This window comes from Varroa destructor, unplaced genomic scaffold (assembly GCF_002443255.2).
Source record: "Varroa destructor unplaced genomic scaffold, Vdes_3.0 BEIS01000005.1, whole genome shotgun sequence".
NCBI classification, from domain to species: Eukaryota; Metazoa; Arthropoda; class Arachnida; order Mesostigmata; family Varroidae; genus Varroa; species Varroa destructor.
Genome location: NW_019211458.1, coordinates 13,090,488 through 13,106,579, shown reverse-complemented (window position 1 = coordinate 13,106,579; position 16,092 = coordinate 13,090,488). Strand labels below are relative to the sequence as shown.

Sequence of the window (16,092 nt, the reverse complement as noted above, 5' to 3'; positions counted from 1 at the left end):
CCCGAGTCCTATGAACCGTGCGAAGTCGGCCAGATTGTATACGAAGTGAGTCAATAGGCTATCGATTGTCAGATGTCGTCTTTAATAATAGCGTTAATATTACTTAATGCCACTGCTACGTACTGTGCAAAGCATAGCTGACCGATGCTAGCAGAACTAGATTCAACCTACAACGGATCCGACTTACCTGAACGTTAAGACTGCCAAATACGTTCACTGTGGCCACTACTCTTCCGTCTCTATAGGTTTACATGCGTACAAGCTAATTGCAGGCTGTTGTTCATTAGATATCAATGAAACTGATCCGCTCATGATATTTACAGATAGTTAAATAAAACATTTAAGAAAAACGTCTCCTCCACGTCGCGAGTAGGATTGTGACCTCATAAGCTTCCATTAATGCTTGAACAACCAGTACAGTTACAATGTTTCCGATAGAGATCCTTGCTGACATGGGGTCACCGTATTTTTCAAACTTTTTTTAGGTTTCAATTTTTTGTTCGCAATGCAGCTGCTTAAAAGACTGCCCCTACGTCTATTTTATACAAAAATTGTATGTATATACATATATATATGTATATATGGGTCAGCTGATATAATAACCACTTTTTTTAATTGCACGCTAAAAGCGCATATTACGCGTCTGCAGTTAACGTTCGTCTCAGAAGAATAAACAATTTTGTCTGACGGCGCCTGTATATCTGCTTACGTTTGATAAGGACGTATACATGTTCAGTTAAATAACCACGACAAACAAAATTACTGTTGTGGTAATTTTTGTTCAGGATTTTTTTCGAAGTGTATCCGAAAGGCCTATACACGACCAAGCGAAGGAAGTATGCGGCTGCTGAGCTGCTTATGTCGTAAACAAACCCGATCCATCTCTCTGAAGATGATTACTTGGATTAACCATGTCCCAATGAGTACGTGTCCTCTTGTTTTGTTATCGCTTTATTGCCGTTTATATGTTCTATCGTCCTAGAGATTAAGAAGCAGAGAGAGGTAACTGTGGAAATGGGAAGGGGCCTTCCTTGTGTGGGCCAGCCGTGCATGCATCATCGATAACCGTCTTTGCGCCTGTAGAACGAGTGTCAGTTTCTGACTGGCTGATTTTTTGGCGTTGAATCAGTTTGGAAAACGAGTAAATTCTTATGGATCAGCTGACGGAAGCCCGGTCGCTGCTGCTTTTTTACAACCACAGCGCCCCTCTCTTTTCTTCCTGATTGCCCCCGACTATTAGATGGTGGCAGCTGATTTCAATGGGAATTTCCATTGTTCTTTCGTGTCCTAATTCGTTTTCTCCTTTTGTGCCGCTTGTTATTTGTCGAGGTTTTTCTCTACCAAAGCCTCTGCCCCCGAACACCGTTCTGATGAGATTTTAGTGTTAATGCCCGTAGTTCCAGCGGCCAGAACGAAACAGATAGTAAAAATGCCATTTTTACAGTTAGCCCCCAAGCCCTCCAGAAAGGAAAACTTTTCTAGCCCTTTTACGGAGTAGTGCGTTACCCTCCTTTTTCCTTCTATGTATTCTCCAACTGAAATTGCCAAATGCGCCTCAATTCCTGTCCGTTCCTCACTGATTCGTTTTTCAGTTCGAGTTCCGTGTTGTCGATCGAGATGATGATTATTGTGGACCTGCTCGGTGTCTCTGCCATTGTAACAACAATGAATAGTCGGTAAAGTTAGCGACTATTACTCACTGTTATTGGTTGTCATACCACAGGCAGCGATACTGGTGACTCTCGATTTGGCTTGCCTTCTTCGACACTGGAAAGGGAGGTCAAGGACGTACCGGCCATCTTTCTTTTGATCGACGTTTGAGAGTTGCCAGGGGACCTTTGTGATTAACAAAAGTACAAAATAACCACACACAAATAAAAGCACGCGTTGTTGTCGAGTGCTTTTGTCCTCATTTCAGCTATTGCAGTTGCCTCAGGCCAGCATCTAGGGGAGCCCGATGTGACATTTCAGTAAAAAAAGGGCAAGCGAACAAAGTAGACACAGTGTGCCAACATTTTTGGGTTCCTGACAAAAACTGAGATAATGTTTCCAACGAAAGGACGGAAAAGCGACCAGAAGTACTGTCAAGGGGTGTCTATATTTAGCAACCTTTCTGAAGGACGGGGCCTATGCATATATCGCTTGCGTTACAGCAACTCAGACGACGATATCTCGATGAGGCGGTATAGTTCACAGTATAACCCTGCTCTAAGGCTATTCACTATTGTCAGTAAAACGCTGAGAGACTGAAAGCGGTAAGCAGTATTGACAGCAACGACAGCGAGAGCAGAATCAGCGATATATCGTTGACTGTGGTCGGACCACATGAATTCGTTACACAACAAGTTTAACATATTAACGAAATTAACAAATATAAAGAATAACACAAAATTAACAAATCCAACCTACTGTACATGGACAAATATTTACAGGACGCTATACCACTGATAGGTGGTTGCCTTATCAAAAAACCGAAAGTATCGTAAAGCAGCTTATTTTTAGTTTATCTCGAAATCTATTTACATAAGTAATTAAAGTTTATGATTGAATCAACCTTCGGCGAGTGACTGCAATTATTACGCGAATAAGAACGTACTTTTCAAACAACAAACTTAGCATTCTGTGAAGCTATAAGCTAGAATAAAGCATGTACTGTATCTTTTTACCAACCCCTGTGTATATAGACGGCGTTATTTAACTAAAAAGACTGTAATTGTACATTGTGTTCGTAGTATATGCCAACAATGGTTATTTTCAGAAGCGAGTAAATACGAGTGACGTACCTACTATAAAAGAAAAAGATTAGGAGAAAAAATCGAGCGAGTCTATGCTTAAAGATAAATAATAAATAATAGAGAATTCGATAATCTACTAGAATGTACATTTTGTGCTTTTACTAGTTTAAATAAAACGCAAAAGGAAAATGTTCAGTATTTACAAAATAATTTTAGAGAGTCGTTGTAGAGTCAGTAGCCGAGAAATTCAGCGTCGCTAGATAAGTACTAACAGAGAAGCCGGATACCACATTTACCTTATTCATATATGTAGATATTTTCATTGTTCGTATATGCGCAAATATAGTGTACGTAATATGGTCGCTATATAAGCGTATCATGCTCACAATGCTTCTGCAGTGAACACCAATATTGCTGGTACGCATAGCTTTCGCGTGAGTAAGTTCGAAGTTAAAAAAGAGCCAGTCAATTGAACTTATTCTAAGCATTATACGCCAAGTACTATCTACACTGGCTACGTCGTAGACGCTAGAATTCTTTTTTCTTGTATTGTAAATATGTGTTTTTTGGGTTTGACTACTAACTTAACGATTATTATGCGTCTCTAGGCTACGGTGACTTAAATGGTGTATTCGGAATGCCCAGAAACCATCTTCTTTGTGGTACTAGGCCCTTGCTGTACTACGAACTAGTAGAGCATCCCTAATTCCACTGATAAAAAGAAAGTTAAGGTAAAGCTTCACCTAAAAGCGGTTTCAGTGCACAGCCAGAGACGTATAATAACTGCTTTCGTTACCCACCTGTAGTAAACCCATAGCCAACCACTTTCCGATGCACAGAACCTTGTTTGAACTGCTTTTTTACGCCGTAAGTAGCAATGGTGATGCATTTGAGGATAAAATGTGTCGTTCACATAGTATGTTTACTGCTCAATGAAAAAACTATCCATCAGTTAGACACACTTACTGTGTATACATGTCCTAATCGCATGATTGCGATCATTGATTGATTGATTGATTGATTGTTATCATTGATCACAATACTGTATAGTATAGAGCTATCTCCTTACTGTGTTGTAAAGTATTGCGCGATGTACAATAGGCAAGTTCACCGAGATCTGCGTTGGATCTCATCCGAGACTTCCTCGATGGGCTCGAGCGACCGGTAGGACGATAGCAAGCGTCTGAATGGTCGAGAAGAGATGCCTATTGATTAGAGGGCAAATCGCTTCTGTTTACAGAGAGATAGAATGAGAAGGCGAGAGGGTTCAGTAGTAGTCTATATAATGGTGATAGTGCCAGCCGCGGAACTTTCTACGGCTGCTGTACCTTACGCTGAAAATATTTTAAGAGAAACCGCGAAATATAACTGCCGCCGCGTCTATACACTGGGAATGTTTAACACGTTTGATGTCGCTTACTTAATTCGTTATTCCCTCGGCCGGTTAACATTGACCATCGCGTCGGTAGTCGCCGGCAAGCAAACAGCTTGTTCGTTTGATGGAAACTCCATTGAAGATTGGCTCTGAACTAGGGTGTCTTCAGAGTCAAGGACAAAAAATACAATTAGCCAATACACGAGATTTGCTACGCTTATAAAAAATGGTGCGGTTCAAAGGCAGGTCGTTCTAGCTGATCGCGTTAAGACAGCACGTTCATCCACTATATTTAGCCGCACTACCTGAGGATGCCGTAGTAAATTTCGTGACAGAATTAATGACCTCTTGCAGATTTTACGTGGCGCATGGTAACTTCCTGTTAGATACCTGCTTATCTGATTTCATCGTCGTGGTGACGTAGTTACAACTATGGGATACGAAACAGAGACAATACGACTTTAGTCAGCGTACTGTCTTCTATTACAAGTCTGCCACCAGCAATCAAACCTTTGTTTTAAAGCCAAGTCTGATACTTGCCTTCTCTGCTTTTTTCCTCATTATTGTCAAATGCTAATTAATATCGATAAATCTGTTTGTCGGCGCGCATTGATAGTCGACAAGGTATCGCAAAGTAGACAAGGTATTTTCCATCTATCTCTTTATTCATTGACTTAATGGAGCTCCGCTCCAACGGAATTCTCCATTCTCTCGCCATTGGCGTGGGGTATTCCAAAACCCTTGCAGTGGCAACGTCACTGGCAAATATGACCTGCTTCTTAAACGATTAGCGAAGTCGAGCGCACGTTCACTCCCTAGCTATAGGTCAACTTCTCTTGAACGTCGATGCACTCGAACAAGGGCATCCCTTTTCGAATGCCCACATTATTAGTATGGAACAAACGCAAACTGGTCACCTCACTCCTGCGATGACTATAAAAGCACGCTCTGCTCGAACCTTATAACAAAACATGCACTTGTTTTGGATAGCGCATGCATTACCGTTCCTCACACCACCACATTTACACTAGACACGGTTATTTAAGTCATACGTTTTGATGTTATCTGACGGTCCTAATACATTCAAAAGGCTACCAGAAGATGGTCCGATTTAGACTGAATCACTCGAACTTCGGGTCGTACCATTCGGCTCAATACATTGTCTTTTCCTGTCCTAGGGTAATTGTCCATTTTCCAGTCGACCGTTCTCGCTTAGAGCAGACGATAATCACTCCGATACGCAAGATAATCGTTTAGCAGCCATTAACTGTTTATCAGCTTTAATGACTAACAGCCTATTCTAGTGAAAACATCTCACGGCATTGAGACTGTGTAGTGTCTGGTAGAACTAATTGACCTTCTCAATAGAAGCTATCCAACGCATCATTTTCTGTATAACGTAATCAAGGGTGGACGTACAAGAATGAACGCCAATGAACTTTCTTTGCACGCTAACCTAATTCTACGTGCTGCTTAACCGCACTAACGGTTATAGTTATAGGGAAGGCCCTAAGAAGCGATTTGCACGAATACACCATAAGGTCGAAGCACGCAAAAGGAAAGGATTTCTAATATTGCTAAGCTTGCTGCTGGCCCTTTCCTCCTATCCCTGATACGATATAATCTTGGTTCAATTGTGTTCGATTTACCCGTATACTGACGTACATTGACACTGCCGGTATATGCGACCGATATCAAACCCCCGATATTTGTAGATCACGAAAGACCGAGCAAAAGGTAGTAGATGAGAAAGCAACTAAAGGAGGAAAAGGCAGTAAAGTACCTCTTGATTATTCACTTCGTGAAGTTGGATTTGAAAGGAATTATCATTTTCGGGACATAAACCATTAGACTACGTTACATTAGATTACGCTTTTTTTAAAAGTGACGGGCAATATATATATGTATATATATATATATATTATATGTATATATTAGACCTATCTTCAAATATTCATAATTTATGGTTAGAATGGTCAGAAAAATATTAATTCATAATTATGTACATCTTAATTTAGCAAGTTTCTATTAAAAAAATTGTCTTATACGTAAATCATTTTCAAATTCAGTTAATTTTCAAATTCAGATCTGTGACTGCTCCCTCTATTAATGTAACATAACAATTACCTTAAATACGATAACATAGTTCGAAAGTCATAATAGCAATAATTTCGCCGTTTCTCTTTATATTATAATCGTGTATGCGACAATAATCATGCAATAGAGAGGTAGATTTGACTTAGCAATAACAGTACTTCTTCTGAAGAGAGACGGTTCAGTTGCCTAGCTCGCTTAATTGATGCCCTAACTACCTAACCTAACCTAACTACTGTTCTACTTGTACGGTAGCACAGTTTGTGCAGAGTCAATTGCAAGACTGACACGCAGAGTACCTTCTATAATAAAAAAATATGCATTTTGATTAAATATATTATTAGAAACACCCAGAAAAAAAACTAGCTTCGTTTACTACTCTAGATTTAATTACAATCTACGTTGATTCGGTCAGTGCGTATTTTCGTAGCTCTGCCCTCGCGGATAGTTTGACCGTATGTTATTAATTGGATACGCTGAGTAGGGCAAGTTCATCTGTGAATTCAGCGATGAGTTAACACGCAACGAAAAGATTACAGTCGATCTTACGACTTCAATACGTTGTAGCCTATTAACTATTCAGCCTTCTAGCGATCGGGCATTTCAATTAGAGTTAGAATTAGAGAGAATAAAGTTAAAATCTTCTTATCCAAGAATCAGCCATGAGTCATATAATAATACAGACAGGGTAACGAGATCTCCCACTTTGCATAGTGTCTTCTACTACGCTACAATTCTTCTATTACGCTACTATTTATTAACAAAAACCTTTAAGATATTTTTAGCGTATATACGTGCAAGCTTTGATTCTCCGCGACATATTTTTAGAAAACAAGTGCTCTAAAAAAAGACTTCTCTTTCACTTCAGTTATACGTCGTGAGTCTTCATCTGTATGAATTCCACTGTAAATATTAAAGTCCTTTTCTGCGTTTCTACAAATTCATCTATTGTAATCGACATTGGCATGCAAAGTAACAGAAAGGCATCACCTCCGATTAAAACAATCGCAAATGAACCCGACCGCGGTCCATTTCCTACAATGACTTATAACCTACGAAAGAAATTCATGAAAGAGGAAAAATAGAATACCGGCGAACTAAGTTATCCTTTTATATAGTCTTGAGATAAAATGCCAAACCTGGTATAGTACACTCACAGGCACTATACTCTCACTGTCTTCCTATTGGGTACCAGTGGGAAAAAATCTGTCTTCCTGCCCGCCTGACAGGAAGACAGATTTTTTTTTACGGATTCCTGGAGAAAAAACCTCCGACGAAATTTGTTGAAAAATAAGATACGTGCTTATAGAAAATGTTGCGGATGTGCACGTTTCTTAAAAAGGCGCTGCTTAAAGCAAAGCTTTTTCCATACTCGTAGATTGAAATACAAGGTATGTCGCATATTCAGTGTTAAGCGGAAACGGCCAGGTAATCATGCTCGTTTTCACTCTGTTGAATATTTGGCTGTTGAAGATTGGCATTGCTGAGCTTCAGTCAATGATTATTCACGATAGTACTCTACGCGTACGACCATTGCGCCAGTTTCATTAATGCGCAACGTTGACTTAACGATTAAGAATGTTACCGTTGCTTTGCTACTTGTGCGAAGACCGGCGGAATATGACGCTGGATCCATCGTGTTGAGGATACTTTTTACCATCGATTTGCTCCATAAAGGCCTAAATCTGTTTCTATACAATGTAGCTATGCTATTTTTAGGACAATGGATCGTCCTTAAAGATATGTCCTTAAATTGTCGCCAGTATTGCGATTATCTATGCAGGCAGGTGTTCAAAACCCACTAAACCCTGCACCATTTCGCAGATCGGGTCGTTGGTATGGAGCTTAGTTTAGTATCACTTAGAGGCCAAGAATGGTCAACTTACTATTATTTCATTAGTCGCGTCCCAGCTTGCGTATTTTTGCCTACTATAATAATGATTCTCGCCAAGAATAACTACTGTTTGGGCAAGGAGACAAGTGGTGTTTTCCTCTCAAGGGTTAAACTCATTATAATGTAAGCTTAAGAAACTCTAGGATGCTGACGACAAACGTGTCCTTTACCTCGTTCTCTGCCATGCATTTAAAGGACAGTTGAAAGTGATGTACGAAGCCGTTATCATTTAGAGGTATTGAAAAAATAACATTTGCTTCAACTTTAAATTAGATTAGTTTCGATATATTCTATGTTAGAAGTTGATTTAATCAGTAATAACTCCCCGTAAAATTTTAGCATATGCATCTTGTAGATTAATTGCTTACAATATGGCATTATAGGGGAACAGTTCCTACAATTTTGCCAAATCAGTGATATAGTAACATTTATGACTACTGATTATTTCTCAGTATACCGGAAACCGTCGTAGTAGCGCAGTGATGTTATAACGCATGCGCAGGTTCAAGCACGATTATAATACAATGGAGCAATTCATGTACATATGGTCACCAAAAAAAATTATGCTTCTACGGTTCTACAGTTCCGTTAATTGGTAGACTATCTCCCTGCTGCTAGAATTCAATCCGAACTATTCCACAAGGACGTAGATCTTAGCTCGTAGCAGATGGCCTGGTTAAAAGTACCGAAGGTCGGGTTATAACCATTGAAAGCCCAGGAAAGATGTTCAAGCTAAAAAGCATTGTCTAAAACATGCAAGTAAAATATTGCGAAGCCCACTGTTTTTTTTAAGCGTATCAGCTTATTTGAAAATATATATATATATATATATATATATATATACTGGCGAAGCTATGACTATTCGAAATGAATATATGTTTACAACTAGGTAATGCAAATCGTAGAATCTAAGAAAACAACTATTTATTTCTGCTAACACACATTTCTATGGGGCAAGAGTTATCCTTATTCAATAGTCACCCAACCTTGTGAGAACGATCACGCAACAGCATCTAAATTATCGCCAGTGACTAAAAGGCAAGCATTGACAACTCTCACCAACGAAGTGTATGTGATATTATAAATATGAGCACTGAACCACACTTCTACTTGGCAGATTTTTCCGTGCTACCCTTATACCGACAGTTAAGAAAACATCCAGATCGTAGTGAGAAACGTCATTCCTTCCTCCGTCACACTTTGTTTATGGCCAAATGGTGATATCGCTAGCCATCTATGAGCCGTCCTGAAAGTTTAAATGGAGCCAAGTGATCTTACTGGAAGGTAGTTGATTGGTTCCTGAAAATGTCTTTAGCCGCAAATTGAATTTTGCTCAAAGAGACAGCGATAAAACTTTGACGTTCAGTACTTTAAGCGCAATTTTTTTAGGTCAAAACCTTAGCATCTTGACACTAAGGACAAGATCCTTAGATTTGTTACTTGCATAATTTTATGCGATGCGGCATTTTTTTTTACAAGCTACGTAGCACACACCCATGTTCTCCTTCACCCATTCATGACGCCATTATTGCGAATTACGCCTCGCCAAAAGCCTATTACGAATTTCAACGGCCTGGTTCTGTATGTTCTATTCAACATGCCATGGTGAGGATTCGGAGCTAATTTCTACGACTGAATTATACCACAAGCGTAAACGTAAATAGCACGAAGGGTTCAGGGAAGCCAAGTAAATATACATATCTCATTGCAAGCAAAATAACTTCATCTTAAGCAAATATAAATGAACAGTGAGTGAACTTAATTTTAGACATTGCTAAGTCTTTCTGAGTTCCGCATTGCAGTCAAGACGATAGATCTAACTACCTATTTTTCATCCAGTAAACATATCTTATACCTTGAAAGTTAAGTTCCGATCATGATCCTCTTTTCTCGGCGAGGTTCCCGTTACTATCCAATAATCATCTTATCCGCACGATTGTCGTCTATGACGAGGGTGCATTATGTCAATAAGGTGTGGAAGGCGACATTGAGAAAAATAAACACCACTACAATATTAAGAAATTTTCTTAGGGAGAAAACATTGAACATTTTAAAAACGTGCGCAGGTCCTACTTAACTTCCTTTTGGGGGGCATTATTTTAATCGAACAAGCGGAAACCTCAATCCCCTTCAACAACTATAGCCGAAGCGTTCTACAAATTAAGAATAGAAACTACTTAATAAGCGGCACTCGAATCAAATGGAAGCTCGGTGCAGAGCTACAGTCATACATAACTCTTTTTGTCAACCCTTTATCTCATTTGACAACGTCGTTGCCATACACGAATCAGCCAAAACCTGCTCATACACTCACAAAGATACTCAACAGGACCATAAATAATAGCGTTTCGAAATTATTTGACACTCATCGCTCTTTAGTTTGTGAGAATATATCTATACCTGCTACTCAAGGTGCTTCAGGTCGTACTAGGAGCCAGCCAGCCGTCTGATCGAATGGCTAACAGCGATACCGATCGTAAAACTCAGAACATATAGGTTACTCAGGGCGATATTTAACTCGCTGATATTTAACCTTCTACTCATTTCCGAAGTGCAATTAGCAGGTCTTCTTTTATTCACACTATTTATACTATTATATATACATAATATGCATCAGTGTACTACGACTACTCTATCGGCTGTTGACCTCGCCAAGCCGGCATCAGACATTCAAGACGGTTCCGGTCGTAGTGATACCATGAGAAGCTTCTCCAGGCATTAACAGGTTCTATATTTTTTTTTGCCCAAACCCAGAAACGAGGTTATTTATATGGCAACTGCTCGTTATGTGAGCGTAAGTCTTGCAGTGGTTTTTTGATCCATTTATTTGGAAGCGCTAAATTCCATTACTGTTAATTCAGCTGAAATTGCTGAAATTCGAAACACAGATTAGCGACAAACCAGCGTTTGACCTTTACTGACCCCTGAGCCGTGAGGACGAGTCAAACTTTTCATTAAATATACTCTTCTTTAGGGAACGGACCCTGTGAGGCCACTTGAATTCGTTCCAAATTGACTGATTAGAGTAATACGGGAAAATTCAGAAATTTGCTGTAGTATGTTTTTTTTTTTTATAAAAGCTTTCATCTTACAACACAGAATGTAAATTTTATATATTTTAAAATAGTTTTGTTGTAATTAGTTCATATATAAAAGGCACATCTAAAAAGCGGCTTAATTTCCTTACTGCTCATATTTTTCATATGTCTAAATAAGCACATACAATTATGTAGTAAACAGAAATATGTAAATGGTTGTTTTTGCTGTTGTTTTCTATACAGCTCAAACTACCCAACTGGATTCTTGGGTTTACCCCTGTACCTTGCCCAATGGGTTTACTGGAGAAAAAGAAATAAACGAGGACTTTAAGAGAGAGTCCTAATTTATTTGTTCTAGAATCCTCAGCAGCTAATTATCTAGTTTTCTATTTTGTAATTAATGCAACACCGGATACGTAAACCACCGTACCCTTTACAATATTCTCAACGTATGCATAACCCTACCGCCTACAATTTAAGTACTCCACAATCCCTTGAGCTTCTATAAACCTATTAGTCACATCAGATGGCACGAAATTGATTAGATTCACTCTGCGCTTTCTGGAGCCTATTGTAGTAGCCCGAAACAGTCGTTATCCGCTCTAAATGTAAAAATTTTGTCTTTGAATCAGTTTTTGTCTGTCAACTCCTGAACATCCAGACGTTAATCTTTCTTCCGCGATATCATTATCTTTCTGTGGACCGCGTACTTGCATATTTAAAAATAATTCATACTGAAGGTATGCTCAGCTAAAGCTGGACTATATAATCAGTTGTTTTTTTACATAGATTGTTTTTTAACATCGGTTTCGGCTGATATACGGGCTCGTTGCAAACTGTTCTAAACATTTCTTGGCCACCAGAGGTTTTTGACTCTAACAAACTCATATACAATATGATGCCTACACTTAAATCTGTGACCAACTTTCCCAGCTATTGCCGTAAAAGTTAATTTTCCAAATGCTCCGGGGTTTTACAAGTGGCAACCAGTCGTAAGATCCGCCTGTTTGACGTTGTACAGCGAAATATTTCTATTCCAAATGTCCGAATTCAATAGATAGATTCTGACAAAGGCTAATGGATCCTTATAAATTTAGTAAAATAATATCCCAGAAACTCAACCATCATGTCAGGTTGAATAGTCGCCCAAATAAAAACGACACGTACGCTATTAAATAGCAAACACAATATGCTCAATTTTCTACTAAACAAGCTTCTTTTCTTAGGGTTAATGCAGTAATTTCCCATGATATGCCTTCACTCATATATAAAATGGCCAGAATAAGGTGAAGCAAACAGCAACAAACTAGTTAATCTAGTCGTGACCCCCATACATAGTCTTCATCCATCACGCAAAAGCGGCACGTCGGATTGAAAAGGAATAACGTAAGCGGCCGGGAGAGTGGAAAAGAATGCACTAGGCCAAATTAGACTAATCCGTTTAGATGACGTTCATTTGCAAGCTATTTTTGACGGAAATGAAATTCAAGCACCTGCCTGCCTGCCTGCCACCTCCTTTCTTTGTCATGCTTTCTTTTTTTATAACAGACAGACCATAACTGTCTCGTCAGGTAAAAAACGGGCCTACACTATTGAAAAATTCACCAACATTTCCGCCCATAGTTCACACTGTCGTTAATAAGATCACCATACCTTCCATCCAAGGCGTCCATAAATTGTGTCAAGCTAGGCAAAGAAAACGAAACTGCATTGTGATGAAAATATCTTCGGGTGAAGATTATCGAACAGATCACGAATACATTTAATGCCAATACCGATTTGGATAACAACTATATCTATTAATGATACATTCAAATGTGGCTATAACACGTTACATAGGGCACGTTGAAGCTAACCTTTCACATCATCATAACATTTTCGCTCCACGCATGGCCTTGACCGTTTCCCGTAAGAACCCTTCAATGCCTCGCATTGAGTCCTCACGAATGCATAGTGCTAGCATTAGCATTGCTTACAAGCAATGGCAATAGTGTCTATGCGTATATGTGCGCGTGTATCGGTGTCTTCCTATTCAAGCGGATTCTTTTAAGCCCAGTGGATCTACTTGGCTTCTAGGGCACGAAAGCTAATATATTTAAGTCCCGTTATATCAGGTGACCATTACTATGATATTGACCACTCGGTTATCACTGTCCAGTGGTCTAAGTGTACTCTATCCAGCGCACTTGCGGCGCCCGGCCTAGGGCACGGCAATCTAAGGCATAAGCAAATTACCATTTCTAGTAGTCACCAAAGAAAGTAAACACTTCTAGAACAATACGACCAATAAGAGCTTTTTTGCAGTGACCGAAACACCTAATAGCAACACCCCAACTATAAACCTTTTAGATAACAAAAAGCCGTTTTTAGAGTAAAATCGAATGCATTATAATATGGGTAGGAAGCTAAACGATATCATGATGATTAAGCGAGACGGCATTGAAAATGGTTGCATAACTATTAAAAAACCTTCTTTTTCGAACATCAGTCGAGGGCAAATAGATCAAGCTGAGACTGATCTAATATGTTCTTTTGTCGAGAACATATCGTTTTAAAGGGTTTTGCTCGTGACACTCAAAAAACGAGGTCTTCGTCGCCCAAATCGGCTTACCAAATCGATTACGGACTCAATTGGCACATTTGACATAGTAGTTGTTGCACTCCCACTGAATCATTCTACTCCAAGCGTATCAATCGTCATAGTCGCTTCTTATATACGAATATTATAGTGAAATAGGCATATTCGAACGTTAACACGACTCACGGATAACACGGTAAATGTCTAACAAGTGTTGAAAGATTATTGCATTCGTTTTCCAGCGCTGCCCGCGCAATTCGAGAATTTGCCACGACGCAAAGGAACGGCGGACCGATTTATTGTTATATAGAGATCTATTTATATTTTAAAGAGATGTATTTTTAAATCAAATCAATCAGCTAGCATCAGCCGACATTTTTCTGAATTATCTTACGAAATTACCATATATAACTTTCTAAGGCCATCATCGAAATAGGAAAAAGCTGTCCGTCGAAAAAAAATGCAAAGCTCCAAATTTAAATATGGCGGGCCGATATGACAAAACAGAGCAGATTTTTCGATTACATTTGGCGGCCCTGGAAGATTTCTGATAGTTTCGGGGTGATCAATTAGAACTAGTATTTTTCGACAGCCATCTTTTTAAGCCTGTATTTTTTTAATATTACTGCCTATAATTGAAAAGCAGATTTCCTCGCAATGGCCCCAGATTTATATGATGAATCAATTTCACGGTGGTTAAACGGCTCGCGATGTTTCGCAAGAAAATAGAACAAACTGTGTTTGTATTCGAATGAGGTTTATAGAATTGAAGAACTACACCAAGGCTCTGTTTTGTCTTGTTTTGCTGTTATAGTATACCGAAAAAAAGAAATCTAGTCATAGCCTTCGAAACGGTGCAGATGCATTACAGTTTGGCTGACCCTAATTCCTTCGCAAACCAACTTTGTCGCTGCACGTTCCTCGAAGCTCGAAGAAAATACTTCAATGTCAGGTCTTTATAGCTCCTTGTGAGAAAAAAAAATAAATAATAATATCGTAAAATTAAAAGAGGATTGTCCAGGCTAAACGGTCATCCTAGAGAATACCAATATTCATCTGTATTTCTGATGTGTGCAGCATATATGTATGTAATCATTACATTTTATAACGGCAAATTGTTGCGCTATGCAAACGCTGATAACATAATGTATATATTTCGGTCCGTTTGACACACCTACTTGGAATGCCTCTAATACCGAAAAATACGTGGATACATTTATAGCTTTCACTCGTTCATCTTATCCCTTTCTAGCAGCCAGAGGTAAGTTTTTGCAGTGAAAAATAAAGTACATATCACTGAGCAGATTCACAGGGTATAGGAGTGAAACGGACTCTAGCTACGACGCCTTTGACAATTGTAGCAATAGAGATGTGGTCCAAGAATACAAATGAAGACTATTGTTGAAATAACAGAGAACGTTGAGCTAAGTTCGTTCCACCTACCGGTTAGACGGTTAGATACCCAAGGTTTACCCATATCTAGTATTGTCATTATGACAATAATTGAGTCTTCTGCCTTTGCAGCTTATGCACGACCGACATACTGCCAATATCTTCTTCTGTCAGCATATCGCCGTTCCATTTCTCTAGCGGAACACAATCGCAAAATGAAATGCCCGTTCAAATTAAAAAGATTGCCTTATTTTTACGCTGGGAAAACGCATGGCGTGACGTCGCGTGCTCAGTATTGTTCGACTGTGACGAGTATAATCGACAGAAAACTGACCTTTCTTTGTCACAGGAAAAATCATTGACAGTCTTCCAGCATGTAATCTCTGGGGGATTGTACACATGTACTTTCTAGATAGTTTCTGCATAATCCTTCGTATTAGTAAAGTGAAGTATAATTGACCATTAAGCAAACCCGTTAATAGAGTTCGATTAATATAAAAAGACGTTTGAATAATGTAATAATAGTTATGTTGATATATGAAGAGTTACGATACATTATATTAGTATTAAACGCTGAGTACTTACGCGTAAAAAAACTGAGCTGAATTTATTCATTCTAGTAATTCTTTTAATTATCTCTTACTATGTGACATATAGTAAACGATGCGAGACAGCGCGCTTGTATCAGCTGTTGAATGAATAAACCCAATCAGCCTATACACCATTGGGGCCACAACACTCTGGAACGGAATGGCATCTTGTCTTCTTGAGACTTCGTCTAAACCCTGAACGTATTCATGCTGCTGGCTACATACTCATGTAGCCTATGCAGACAGCCAAATTTTATGATAGTGACTTTTTTAGAAGAGGTAGATCTATTGGGAAGCTCGTGTCAGGCATGTAATGGCCCTTTAGGCGACTTTAAGAACGATACTGTCCTGCATCGATAGACACACGATGCACATTCTGAGAATCATATATGAGAC

At 39.0% G+C, this 16,092-nt stretch overlaps 1 protein-coding gene and 1 long non-coding RNA gene across 10 annotated transcripts in view; both read right to left on the bottom strand.

Moving 5' to 3' along the window:
• Positions 1-5,547, bottom strand: part of LOC111251694 (Na(+)/citrate cotransporter-like) — a 35,323-nt gene extending 29,776 nt beyond the window's left edge. Inside the window, exon 1 of one of the 9 annotated variants that reach the window (XR_015329467.1) lies at positions 3,536-3,703. Coding sequence is in view for 3 of the 9 variants with exons in the window: in XM_086991738.1 (XP_086847864.1) it covers positions 3,536-3,624 (89 nt within the window). In the remaining 6 variants the exon portion in view is untranslated. Of the gene's footprint in view, positions 1-187; positions 469-3,535; positions 3,704-3,804; positions 5,046-5,253 lie in introns of those variants that run through there. The other 8 variants (XM_086991741.1, XM_086991745.1, XM_086991739.1 and 5 more) reach the window with 8 other exon arrangements.
• Positions 5,548-8,878: 3,331 nt separating this feature from the next.
• Positions 8,879-13,977, bottom strand: LOC111251883 (uncharacterized). Its single transcript, XR_002673998.2, has 3 exons — positions 13,901-13,977; positions 9,954-10,041; positions 8,879-9,344 (listed from the first exon to the last, which is right to left on the bottom strand). It is a non-coding gene; the product is annotated as an uncharacterized LOC111251883 (long non-coding RNA).
• Positions 13,978-16,092: the final 2,115 nt, after the last annotated feature.